Source organism: Symphalangus syndactylus, chromosome 11, assembly GCF_028878055.3.
Source record: "Symphalangus syndactylus isolate Jambi chromosome 11, NHGRI_mSymSyn1-v2.1_pri, whole genome shotgun sequence".
NCBI lineage: Eukaryota > Metazoa > Chordata > Mammalia > Primates > Hylobatidae > Symphalangus > Symphalangus syndactylus.
This window is the reverse complement of record NC_072433.2, coordinates 84,122,979-84,136,417: the sequence shown is the minus strand read 5'-3', so window position 1 is coordinate 84,136,417 and position 13,439 is coordinate 84,122,979. Positions and strand designations below refer to the sequence as shown.

At 39.0% G+C, this 13,439-nt stretch overlaps 1 protein-coding gene across 17 annotated transcripts in view; it reads left to right on the top strand.

The window, feature by feature from the left end:
* The window catches only part of ERAP1 (endoplasmic reticulum aminopeptidase 1), a 47,840-nt gene that overhangs the window by 16,378 nt on the left and 18,023 nt on the right, over positions 1 to 13,439 (top strand). For all 17 annotated transcript variants that reach the window (XM_063612325.1, XM_063612326.1, XM_063612314.1 and 14 more), the window contains 10 exons: positions 254 to 385; positions 528 to 599; positions 2,218 to 2,372; positions 4,378 to 4,457; positions 4,956 to 5,139; positions 6,843 to 6,999; positions 7,678 to 7,862; positions 9,067 to 9,228; positions 9,721 to 9,861; positions 10,414 to 10,495. In XM_063612325.1, the coding sequence (XP_063468395.1) occupies positions 254 to 385; positions 528 to 599; positions 2,218 to 2,372; positions 4,378 to 4,457; positions 4,956 to 5,139; positions 6,843 to 6,999; positions 7,678 to 7,862; positions 9,067 to 9,228; positions 9,721 to 9,861; positions 10,414 to 10,495 (1,350 nt within the window). The remainder of the gene's footprint in view (positions 1 to 253; positions 386 to 527; positions 600 to 2,217; positions 2,373 to 4,377; positions 4,458 to 4,955; positions 5,140 to 6,842; positions 7,000 to 7,677; positions 7,863 to 9,066; positions 9,229 to 9,720; positions 9,862 to 10,413; positions 10,496 to 13,439) is intronic.

Here is a 13,439-nt window from a genome sequence, read left to right as displayed (position 1 = left end):
ATCAGGAGGTCTGGCTACTGATAGAAAATAAGGGCCTCAGTGGGCTCAGAGCATAAACAATCACATTAGACAAATCTCCTGCCTAAACAGGTCCAGGTTTAACCTGCTTACTCCGTTTCACAAATTGCCAGACATTAACGATGTTACTGCCGTTGCATTTTCAAAGAAATGTGTTTTATTGAAAAAGAATATGTGATTTCAGATGAGATTGCAACGAAACTATAGACAACAATTATTTCTATTATCTTTTCAGGGAGCTTGTATTCTGAATATGCTAAGGGAGTATCTTAGTGCTGATGCATTTAAAAGTGGTATTGTACAGTATCTCCAGAAGCATAGCTATAAAAATACAAAAAACGATGACCTGTGGGATAGTATGGCAAGTGTGAGTATGTTTTTGAATATCTCTGCATTTGGGATTGACAGGCTTATCATCTTGTTTTGTTTTCCTTGCATCCTGTTAATCCCTCTGAGGAGAATCATTGTTTTCTATAGAAATGAGTGATGTGTTTATTTTTGATATTTAGATTTGCCCTACAGATGGTGTAAAAGGGATGGATGGCTTTTGCTCTAGAAGTCAACATTCATCTTCATCCTCAGTAAGTTTCTATATCTGTACATGTTCCCCCAAGCACATTCTTTTACTACATATTCTTTGAAAGATAGCTCTGTGCCAAACTTTCTGAGGTCCTTGATTATATCACCCTCATTCCAGATAAGAATGCATTTAAACTATACCATACTCATAATCTTTTTCAATTTTTCTTAAAGTGTATCTATACAGGAGGGTTGCAGAGCTTTCTTTGGTAATGCTTCTCACTGATAATAATTTCTTCAGCTTCCCTTTTAAAGCAGTGGATTTATGACATGTTTCTATAGCAGATTACGGCTGCATTGTAGCAGTCAAAAGGATATGTCAGTCATTTCCAGAGCTCTGCATTTGTACAAAGACAATGGCACTGAGCATTCTTGCACACTTGTCATGTGTCAGGCACATGTTAAGCACTTATATATATTATCTCCTTTACTCTTCATAATAAACCTGTGAGCCGGGTACTATTACTATCCCTATTTTTAAAGTTGAGAAAATGAAATACAAAGACATCTGATTGGTAAATTGCAGAGTAGAGATTCGAATTTAGATCTAACTCATGTTTTTAACTGCTAAGCTATAAAGTATTCATAACATCAAGTCACAAAACAGCCTGAGTCTCTGTTCATCTGGACTTGTGGGATGTTTTCAGAGGAAGCTGAGGGTGAGTCTGGAGATTCAACAGAATTTTATCTTTCTTTTTTCTTTTTATATGTTTACTTTCTTGGCTTTTTTGTTCCTAGAGATTGCTTTATTCAGTAGTTTCTAGATTTGTCCTGTGGCACATTTTATCTTTTTACTATACTAATTCTTTTTTTTTTTTTGAGACAGAGTCTCACTCTGTCGCCCAGGCTAGAGTGCAGTGGCGCGATCTCGGCTCACTGTAGCCTCTGCCTCCCCGGTTCTGGCGATTCTCTTGCCTCAGCCTCCCAGGTAGCTGGAATTACAGGCACACGCCACTACACCCGGTTAATTTTTCTATTCTTAGTAGAGATGAGGTTTCACCGTGTTCGCCAGGCTGGTCTTGAACTCCTGACCTCAGGTGATCCACCCACCTCAGACTCCCAAAGTGCTGGGATTACAGGCATAAGCTACTGCGCCCAGCCTTTACTACCTCTTAAATCGTTTCTTAAAAGCTTTTTTAGTATCAAAAAACAGCTCGTTTTGAGTTCCCACTATTTGTCGAGTGTGGGTCATCTCTGTGTTCTCACTTTAGAAACACAGGCTCTTGACTGAACAGTGTTTCCACCTTGCTTGTCTGAAACCAGCATAGTTAGGTAGGTATTGAAAACCCGGCACTTTCTCTCCCCTCTCTTCCCTCATTCATTCACATGCCTGCTTTGTGCCCAGTGTTATTGCCAGCCCCAAAGTGTGCCCGGCAGAACTAGGTATGCTACCTGTCCTCCAGACACAAATGTGTAGTGGAGGAAAATGACAAGCAAACAGTTGGTGCTCTGGTGGAGGTGTGATGGCTGGGGATGTCACACTGAGAAAGGGATCAGAAAGTGCTCCAAAGAGGGGAGGTTGGCAACTGGTAGCGGCTGTTTGAGCATGAGCTGGTGTTCTGTCTTTTCTTAGAGTTGGGTTAAATGGGTGATGTGTCTGCCTTTTTGTGTACACACCAGCACTGGCATCAGGAAGGGCTGGATGTGAAAACCATGATGAACACTTGGACACTGCAGAAGGGTTTTCCCCTGATAACCATCACAGTGAGGGGGAGGAACGTACACATGAAGCAAGAGCACTACATGAAGGGCTCTGACGGCGCCCCGGACACTGGGTAATGCTCCGAGAGTAAAATTCGTTTTGTTGTCTAGGTAACATCTGCCTTGTAGGATGGAACCTTGCTTTTGAAATAATGCCCTTACTGCTATTGCTAAAATATTTCAACTACATCTGTGTATCCTATGAAGTTGACTTATACTCCCTGCCCCCATCTTCCCAAAAGGATTAAGGAGGCTTTAAACCTTGGTTATTCTCAGTAAAGTTGACAATATAATTACTTTAACATTCTCATATTTTGTTATTTGATATGATGGTAATTTCTGGTTACTGGCTTGAAATCAGCTCCAACCTAAGCAACTGCTACTAGATTACGATAGTGCCTAGCATTGAGCTGGAGCTGAGGACAAAGGAATTTAGGTGATTTCCGAGAATGATGAGAGACTCAGTTGTCTTCTTCTGAGTTAGATTTGGAACCTGTTTGTCAGCTTAATGCTATAGAAGAGTATTATTGGAAACAAGATGCTGCAACTTGATTGACCCTGGATGGATACTGTTAAAAAATTCTTTTATCTTGAAACAATTTCAGACTTATAGAGAAGTTACAAGAATAACACAACAAATTCCTATATATCCTTTACCTAGATACAAGTTAACTCTTTACTCCTTTACTTTCTTCACCTCCCTCTTTCTCTCTTGCTCTCTCTCTGTATATATATATATGTATATGTTTGTGTGGATATATATGCGTGTGTGTATACATATACATGCATGTGTGTATACATATACATATATACACACACGCATATATATATACATATGTATATATATACACCTCCCTCCCCCATCTTCCCAAAAGGATTAAGGAGGCTTTAAATCTTGATTAATCAATACCATCTATCTACATAGACACCTATATACATATCTCTATATGTATATACTTGGCATATGTTTTTCTGAACTGTTTGACAGTAAGTTGATGACATGATTCCCCTTCACACCTAAATGTTTCAGCATAGTATTTTCTAAAAAAACAACATTTATGGCCGGTCATGGTGGTTCACGCCTTTAATACCAGGACTTTGGGAAGCCAAGGCAGGAGGATCACCTGAGGTCAGGAGTTTGAGACCAGCCTGGCCAACATGGTGAAATGCCATCTCTACTAAAAATACAAAAATTAGCTGGGTGTGGTGGCGGGCACCTGTAGTCCCAGCTACTCAGGAGGGTGAGAAAGGAGAATCACTTGTACCCAGGAGACGGAGGTTGCAGTGAGCCGAGATTGCACCACTGCACTCTAGCCTGGACAACAAGAGTGAAACTCCATCTCAAAACAAACAAACAAAAAAAACCAAGAACATTCAGTTATATAACCATAGCCACAGTACAATTATCAAAATTGGGAAATAAACTTTATATAATACTATTATTTATAAATCTCATTCAACTTTTTCCAATTATCCTAAAAATATCTTTATAGCAAAATAGAAAATAAATTCTGACTTAGGATTTAATACAGGATCACATATTTTATTTAGTTGTTGCATCATTTTGGTCTTCATTTTTTTCTGAAACAACTCTTCAGTCTTTTTTGGGCTTCTTGATATTGACATTTTTTGAAGAGTACTGGCCAGTTATTTTATAGAATGCCTTTCAGTTTGGATTTTCTGCTGTTTCTCCATGATCAGATTCAGCTTACATATCATTGACAGGAATCCCAAGGAGGTGATGTTGTGTCCTTCCTACTACACGATTCAGGAGGCACATGACTCCTGAAGTTAGGCCTCTGAGATGCAATCAGCCAATCACTGTAAAAAGGCTTTCAGGGTTCACGTGAGTCCAAATTCTTAGCTCTACTCAAGGAGTCCAAGAAAAGGAAATAGTGCCCGAGCTGACACTCCCTACAAAGCTGGAAAACAGACTGGGGATGTTTTGAGAGCTTGGCTGTAGCAGTTTTGGTCCTACCTTGTTCTAAACTAACCAGTGCCTGGCACATGATAGGTGATTTAATAACTGCTTGTTGAATTGAATCAACAAATGAACAATTCACCTCTCCTTTCTTTTAGGTACCTGTGGCATGTTCCATTGACATTCATCACCAGCAAATCAGACATGGTCCATCGATTTTTGCTAAAAACAAAAACAGGTAATTTATTTTGGAAACTACTAGTTTAATTCAAGGAGGAATGTGAAAATGTGTAGGATTAAAATGCTGTTTCTTTTGCTATTTATCTTGGTTAAAGCATAAAGGATAAGATTGAAAATGCGTTCTGGTTTCAAAGAAGAATGGCCAACATCTTGTCAGGTGGAGATTATAGTTGAATTATGCAATGCTAAAAAGGAGAGATCACCAGTGAACATTCCCTATTACTTTGTTAACATTACTGGGTTATATCATATGTATGGCCAGAGATGTAGTTGCATTCTTTTCATAGATCTATAAATCTCACAAAATTGATGTCTAAAGCTAGTGTTAGCTTTTGTCTATTGAGTTGCTGTTTTCTGGTTTCTGAAAGAAATAAGTGATGATTTCAAATTGTTCAGTATTAAACTCTTCTCTAATTTACTTGCCCAATCTCGGATCAGAAAAGCTTTCATCAGGCAAGGGAGCAAATGGAGCTTTGATTTATTTTATTTACTCTAGATGTGCTCATCCTCCCAGAAGAGGTGGAATGGATCAAATTTAATGTGGGCATGAATGGCTATTACATTGTGCATTACGAGGATGATGGATGGGACTCTTTGACTGGCCTTTTAAAAGGAACACACACAGCAGTCAGCAGTAATGATCGGGCGAGTCTCATTAACAATGCATTTCAACTCGTCAGGTAATACACGCTGCACAAAGTCGCGGTTTATTTCTGAAAGCAGCTGTTATTGTTCAAATTCTTGATTTCTAAAGACGAAAATGATGGATTGATAACAAGAAGTTGAAAGGTGTTTTCCTCTAAGTTTTTCTAACAACCCAAGATTGCTTTTAGCCTTATAATTAACCTCCTGTCTGTGACTACTAAGGCACTTGAAGGAAGGAATCTGTATCTTAATCTTTCTCATTAATAATTCAGATCATACTGAGGCAGAAGTGTAGATACCCAGGAGATCAACATCCTGGCGAAACTCCTTGCCTTGTCCCTGCATGGTCCCGCAGCTTCTTCTGGCCCTGCTATACCGGATCAGGTTTCTCCCACCACTGGGTCTTTAACAGCCTTGAAGGCTTCTTAGAAGACTAAGTGACACAGGCCCAAGTTGTTTGCATTACATTTCTTGGATTAAAGAAGGGATTTTTTTTTCTTTCCTCAACCAGATACCTGAACTTTGCAGCATCTTTATGGAATATACCTCATAAAATGTAGCCCAACCAAATGATCTCTGAGTGTGTGAGGACAGAATTAACAGTACCCTTTTTTTTTCTCCCCCATGACAATGATTTTTAAGGAAATGCTCCCAAAGCCTAAAATTCAAACTTCTTCAACATGTAGGCAGATCTAAAGTCCTAAGAGGGAGCATGCAGGTGGGAAGGATTATCTCTTTCTCCTCATACCCATATCCTTCTGGCTTAAATTTTGAGTGCCTTCTGGTTCTTCTCACCACCATACTGGGCCTCCTGAAGTGAGAAAAAGCAATGGGAGAGAACGTTAAGGGTTGCTTACGTAGCTGTTTCTTTCTGCCTGAAAAATTCCCCTCTGTAGAATATTTCTGCTTGAGCCTTAGAGTGCTTCTTCTTTTTTATTTTTTAACTTATATAATATATACCCTACCACTGAGGTTTTTAACACTAACCCTCTGTAATGAAGGGTTTCTAAGGATATGCAGTGTCTTTGAAATGGAGAAGAAAATGTGTTTCCTCCAGGAACTCATAGTTTTGACCAGATGATAGTCTGTTTGACCAGGCTTCCTAAAGGGTCTTTGATGGAAATCCCTTGCTTACTCTAGAAGTTCAGCACACAATCCAGTGTTTCACAGGGATAGATGCTGATGTGCTTCCATTCCGGCTTATCCACACGTTAGCCCTAGATGTTACTGTTTGAGAAACTTCCTCCCTAGTGTAAACATGCCAGATGTTGTGTTATATGTGATAGAAAAGAGACTTATATACTAGTTATCTATCCCTTTATTTATTTATTTTTTGGAGATGGAGTCTCACTCTTTCGCCCAGGCTGGAGTGCAGTGGTGCCATCTCAGCTTACCACCTCTGCCTCCCAGGTTCAAGTGATTCTGCTGCCTCAGCCTCCCACATACCAAGTACCTGCCACCATGCCTGGCTATTTTATGTATTTTTAATAGAGACGGGGTTTCACTATGTTGGCCAGGCTGGTCTTGAACTGCTGACCTCAGGTGATCCACCCACCTTGGCCTCCTAAAGTGCTGGGATTACAGGCATGAGCCACCGTGCCCGGCCGTAGTTATCTATTTATAAGGGACATTTATATCTGATTGCTTGTTTTGCTAGAAGATTAAAATATATTTTGAAGCAAAAAGTTGACTTCCCGGATTTACTTTTAAACCACTAACCACAGTGTCTCTTGGTCAGCATTGGGAAGCTGTCCATTGAAAAGGCCTTGGATTTATCCCTGTACTTGAAACATGAAACTGAAATTATGCCCGTGTTTCAAGGTTTGAATGAGCTGATTCCTATGTATAAGTTAATGGAGAAAAGAGATATGAATGAAGTGGAAACTCAATTCAAGGTAAAAGCCTGAAATAAAAGTTATGTAATTATTATTTCTTTTGTGTTAAAAAGTGTTAATCATGTGTGTGTGTGTGTGTATGTGTGTGTGTGTATCTTTATATACATATTAAGGAAAAGCAAATAAATATTAGTTCAGTATTTAGATGCATTAGCAAAGATTTTGGTTTTATTTGGCACTAAAAATAGGAATGGCATTCTTAGACTCTACTTAATTTGCATGAATTTGTTATTTCCTTTCACAAACCTTTGATTTCATTTTCTTTCCTATTACGATGGCTGACATTCAGATTTTCTGGGACTCTTCATGGTACTTAAGGAAGAGGCACAAAATTGTTATGCTTGGCAAAATGTCATGAAGTCTTGTTGCATAATTTGCTCTCAAAATTTAGTCATATAAACTCTGAGTTTGTTTTAAAAGTGGCAATTCATCCTGACTTTAAGTAGATAGGATATCTTATGAAAGTTTGTTATGAAAATATGAAAGTCATTCATCATTATTTATTGTTTTCGACCCTTTTATAATTAAACAGTGCTGCATGATTTATACATAATCTAACATAAAAGTTAGATTATGCTTTAAAAATTAGCCCCCATCATCTGAGACCATAATGGATTATATTAACATGAAATGACCTGTGACAATACTGGTTCCTGTTCCCCTGTACAACGCCCTCAGGCCTTCCTCATCAGGCTGCTAAGGGACCTCATTGATAAGCAGACGTGGACAGACGGGGGCTCAGTCTCAGAGCGAATGCTGCGGAGTCAGCTACTCCTCCTCGCCTGTGTGCGCAAGTATCAGCCGTGCGTACAGAGGGCAGAAGGCTATTTCAGAAAGTGGAAGGAATCCAATGGAACCTTGAGGTCAGTCCTTACTAAATAACCAATTTGTTGATGTGAAGGGTATCTTTTCTGTTTTCCATCATTGGTACTAAACATTAGGGAAAACAAAAAGTGTAAGTGTCTCCCCTGCTGCCCTTTTTTGGAAAATAAATTGCTTTTTAAGATTTATCTATGTATCTCGTAACTTCAAGAAATGCTAGGAGGGAACTTCTGTGCATAAAACTCAAATATCTGGGCAGTTAGGATGGTATTGGAATAATTCCCATTTTGTGTAGGCAATGCAAAATCGTATTAAACGGTGACAGCCCTGCCATAGAGAAACACATGTGTTGTATTTTATAGTAGTTTCTTTGGGCTTTCAAATTCCCTGACAGGGATGCATAGTAATTGCTGACACTGTCTAAGCAAGGTAGGATTTTACCATATCTGGAAATCCCTATTCTTGCTACACTTCAGCCCTTTTTACATTTGGAGCTTAAACCCCACCCAGGAAACATTTATGCCAACAACCTGCATGCTTCAGCTTAAAGAAATCCAAACAGTGGTCCTACTGCAGTCCTGACTTGTGATCATGGTGTAAATTTTGAATATAGTTTGCATTTCTTTTGGCTGGAAAGGTGATCCCCTATGGAGTCAGTCAGCATCATTAAAGTATTTAAATATGTAGGTATTTATAAAAATGGCATTTCACGTTACATTTTTGAGAAGGCTACTTAAAACCTAATTTTAGATATTTTTCTCTTGCCTTTTTTCTTTATAAAGTGTAACTAGGCCGGGCGCAGTGGCTCACGCCTGTAATCCCAGCACTTTGGGAGGCCGAGGTGGGTGGATCACGAGGTCAGGGGATCAAGACCATCCTGGCTAAGACAGTGAAACCCTGTCTCTACTAAAAATACAAAAAATGAGCCGGGCGTGGTGGCAGGCGCCTGTAGTCCCAGCTACTCGGGAGGCTGAGGCAGGAGAATGGCGTGAACCCGGGAGGCAAAGCTTGCAGTGAACCGAGATCAAGCCACTGCACTCCAGCCTGGGCCACAGAGCGAGACTCTGTCCAAAAAAAAAAAAAAAAAAAAAGTGTAACTGAAGGAAATCAGTAGTTTTTGTTTATATTTCCAGGCATGCTTCTCTGATCATGGGGAAAGTTCAGCAGTTCATAATTAGTCACCATTATGCCTCTAAACATACTTACTGCATCTCAGATTCTCACCGAGTGTGTTCCTTTCTATAGCCTGCCTGTCGACGTGACCTTGGCAGTGTTTGCTGTGGGGGCCCAGAGCACAGAAGGCTGGGATTTTCTTTATAGTAAATATCAGTTCTCTTTGTCCAGTACTGAGAAAAACCAAATTGAATTTGCCCTCTGCACAACCCAAAATAAGGAAAAGCTTCAATGGTGAGTCAGTCATTCATTCATATTCATGTGGCTAAGGGAAATTAGATTAGATTAGATCATTCTGGCATCTATTTTTGTTTTCTTGGCCAGGAATTGTCTATCCTGCTGGGAACGTACTGAAAGTCGGCACACCTCTAATGAGAAAGGCAAATAATTAGGGAGAACCAGGTCTTAGGAAAAATATTTAAAGGTGTATACATTTGTGCATCTTTAAAATGACAACATATTAAAAATATTTACTAGAGCTACTCTTCCTTAACTATTCTTTTGAGCAAATGAGGGTATATGAGAATGGGTGTTATGAACACTATATAAATGTTAGTTTTTATTATGTAGCTATGGTGGGTTTATCAGGATTCTGGTTACCCATTTATCTTTTTAACCTTTGTTATTGGCAGAGTTTTTTTTCTTTTACAAGTAATTTTATTGCAGTGATTCATAACTGTTTCATCACCTAGTCATTGCTAACATTTCTTTTCTTAACCCTTCTAGGCTACTAGATGAAAGCTTTAAGGGAGATAAAATAAAAACTCAGGAGTTTCCAGAAATTCTTATACTCATTGGCAGGAACCCAGTAGGATACCCATTGGCCTGGCAATTTCTGAGGAAAAACTGGAACAAACTTGTACAAAAGTAAGTGGTGCCAAAAATTGTGCTGTGACTGGATAAGTTCATAACTTTACTGTGTTTTAGCCTTGTTGTTTGTAAAAGAACAGTAATAGTCTAAAGGTACTTTTTGATTGAAGATAGGCAGTAGAAGTACTTAAAATATTTGTAGAAAACATAAAACTGGACTTCAGTGCTAACTAGTGAATCTGGACAGGGATGTTTTCCATTCCATCTGGCATAACCCCTTCCTGAGCCCATGGACTTATCTGAAGCCTTCCTCCTTACAGTTCAGCCCAGGCCTTCCATGAGCATGTTTGCTTGTTTGCATCTGTGTTTGTCTAACTCTTATAGCATTTCCTGCCTCTGTCATTTTCTGTTGGATACTTAACCTTTTATTAAGCTGTTGGTGTGTATTATTCTTTACAGCTAGATCTTAACCCATTGGATAGACATCATACATTCTATTTTTCACACCGATCAGTTTTTAGCTGAAAGCTCTTATATATAGGAGGCCCTTAAAATATATGTCAAATGAATAAGTATTTCACAACCCATTTTTGAATATTTCCCCTCTAGGTTTGAACTTGGCTCATCTTCCATAGCCCACATGGTAATGGGTACAACAAATCAATTCTCCACAAGAACACGGCTTGAAGAGGTAAAAAAAAAAATATATATATATATATATATATATATATTTTAAAACATAAATGAAAGTTAGCTAATATGGGGTAGACAAAATATTTTGAAGGTGCAGTGAGTTAGAAATGGATTTTGTCATTCAGAAGTTATTTTTGGATGCTATGGTGTTGACAGCAGCATAAATCAGTTGCAATTAAACTAGTGAAAGCTGTGCCTCAGACACATTAAGAGGTCTTAGCTCTGCCATTAAAAACCTTAGGACTTGAAGAAAAATTACTTGAGATAATTCATCCATGTTTAAGGATGTTAAAAGTGGGCATTGACCTTTGCCCACTTTTTGATGGGGTTGTTTTTTTCTTGTAAATTTGTTTGAGTTCATTGTAGATTCTGGCTATTAGCCCTTTGTCAGATGAGTAGGTTGCAAAAATTTTCTCCCATTCTGTAGGTTGCCTGTTCACTCTGATGGTAGTTTCTTTTGCTGTGCAGAAGCTCTTTAGTTTAATGAGATCCCATTTGTCAATTTTGGCTTTTGTTTCCATTGCTTTTGGTGTTTTAGACACGAAGTCCTTGCCCACGCCTATGTCCTGAATGGTATTGCCTAGGTTTTCTTGTAGGATTTTAATGGTTTTGGGTCTAACATGTAAGTCTTTAATCCATCTTGAATTAATTTTTGTATAAGGTGTAAGGAAGGGATCCAGTTTCAGCTTTCTACATATGGCTAGCCAGTTTTCCCAGCACCATTTATTAAATAGGGAATCCTTTCCCCATTGCTTGTTTTTGTCAGGTTTGTCAAAGATCAGATAGTTGTAGATATGCGGCATTATTTCTGAGGGCTCTGTTCTGTTCCATTGTTCTATGTCTCTGTTGTGGTACCAGTACCATGCTGTTTTGGTTACTGTAGCCTTGTAGTATAATTTGAAGTCAGGTAGCGTGATGCCTCCAGCTTTGTTCTTTTGGCTTAGGATTGACTTGGTGATGCGGGCTCTTTTTTGGTTCCATATGAACTTTAAAGTAGTCCAAAGGACTATAAATCATGCTGCTATAAAGACACATGCACACGTATGTTTATTGCGGCACTATTCACAATAGCAAAGAGTTGGTACCAACCCAAATATCCAACAACGATAGACTGGATTAAGAAAATGTGGCACATATACACCATGGAATACTATGCAGCCATAAAAAATGATGAGTTCATGTCCTTTGTAGGGACATGGATGAAACTGGAAAACATCATTCTCAGTAAACTATCACAAGGACAAAAAACCAAACACCACATGTTCTCACTCATAGGTGGGAATTGAACGATGAGAACTCATGGACACAGGAAGGGGAACATCACACTCCGGGGACTGTTGTGGGGTGGGGGAGCAGGGAGGGACAGCATTAGGAGATATACCTAATGCTAAATGACGAGTTAATGGGTGCAGCAAACCAACATGGCACATAGATACATATGTAACAAACCTGCACATTGTGCATATGTACCCTAAAACCTGAAGTATAATAATAAAAAAAAATTTAAAAAATAAAAATAAAATAAATAAAAGTGGGCATTGAGGTATAAGTAACTGAAGTGGTCACCCAGGTATTGCTAAAGAGGCAGGTCTGGAATCTAGGTTCTTTATAAATCATCCAAGTTCATGGTTCCCTGTCACTTATTATATAACCATCTACCTTCAGAAAGAATTTTAGGCAGCTTTAAGATCCATGTATAAAAGAAATGTTAAAATGAAGGACAAAAAGATACATAATGGATAGGTGATAACCATGTGAGGGACTTATGGCTGAGGATAATTCTCGCAATTGTCCCCTGAATTTATCACAGGCATTCCTAGAAGTCAAGGAAAAATGAGGAATCAGTATGAGTTATTCTCATTGTCTGGTAAAAGGGAACATGAAGCATACACGTTTTCTACAAAAGCAGACTTCAGTCCTAAACTCGAGGACTTTGATGTGTGGGCCTTTGAGTTCTGTGGTGTCCCTTCTATAATAAGGTTTCCTATAGTAAAGTCGTGGAACAAATTTTACAAGGCTCTTAAACTATGGTACATTTAGATAAAAGCTGAGAGGCTAATATTAATTTTTTTTAGGAGTGGTTCCATTGTGTAGTCTGGTTACACTATTTTCTAGCTTGAGATGGGGAGAGAGCTTTGGAAATGAAAAAGAATGAAGGGTTGTTAGTCATGTAGCTTTTTTTCCAGTTTTCAGTAGCCTCATCCAGGCTTGTAAAGTTAACTTGCATATAATAATTCAAGCTTGAACTCCAGCGAGGTCTAGAGCAGAGATATTCTGTGTGATGACTGAAGAGCTGTCCAAAGGCTTGACCAGAAAGGTAGTCATCCATAGACAATATCCATAGCAACAAAGCATTTCATTCATTCACTTGTATTCTCATTAATTCATTCAAGACATATACGCCACACATGGTTTTAGGTTATGGGGCTATAACAGTGGACAGACAAAACCTTTGCTGTCATGGAGCTGAAATTTCTGCTGTGGGAATCAGACAATTACAGACAAATCAACCAATTTCAAGTAGTTACGTGCTCTGAAGATGAATAAGGCAAGGAGAGTGATTGGGATAGAGGGTTGGTGCTGTTTTATAGGATGATTAGGAGACATTTGAGAAGATATTGAAGGAAACGCCAACATCTAGAGGAGTATTGTGAGCAGAGGAAACATCAGGTGCTAAGACCCTGAAGCAGGGCATGAAAAGTAAAGAGCCCGAGATGTTATCATAATGGAGAGCAAACTACGGACATATAAAATACAGGAGTCATCCTGAATCCTTCCTTCCCCACACATCTAACTACGCAAGTCCTGCTGGTCCTCCCTCAGCACATGCACTGGATCTTGCGCACTTCTCCCTGCTCTTACCCCCATCCGATCCTTTCTCATCTCTTGCCTTGCCTATTGCAATAGTGTCCTAACTGGCCTCCCCCTTGCCACTTTCCCAA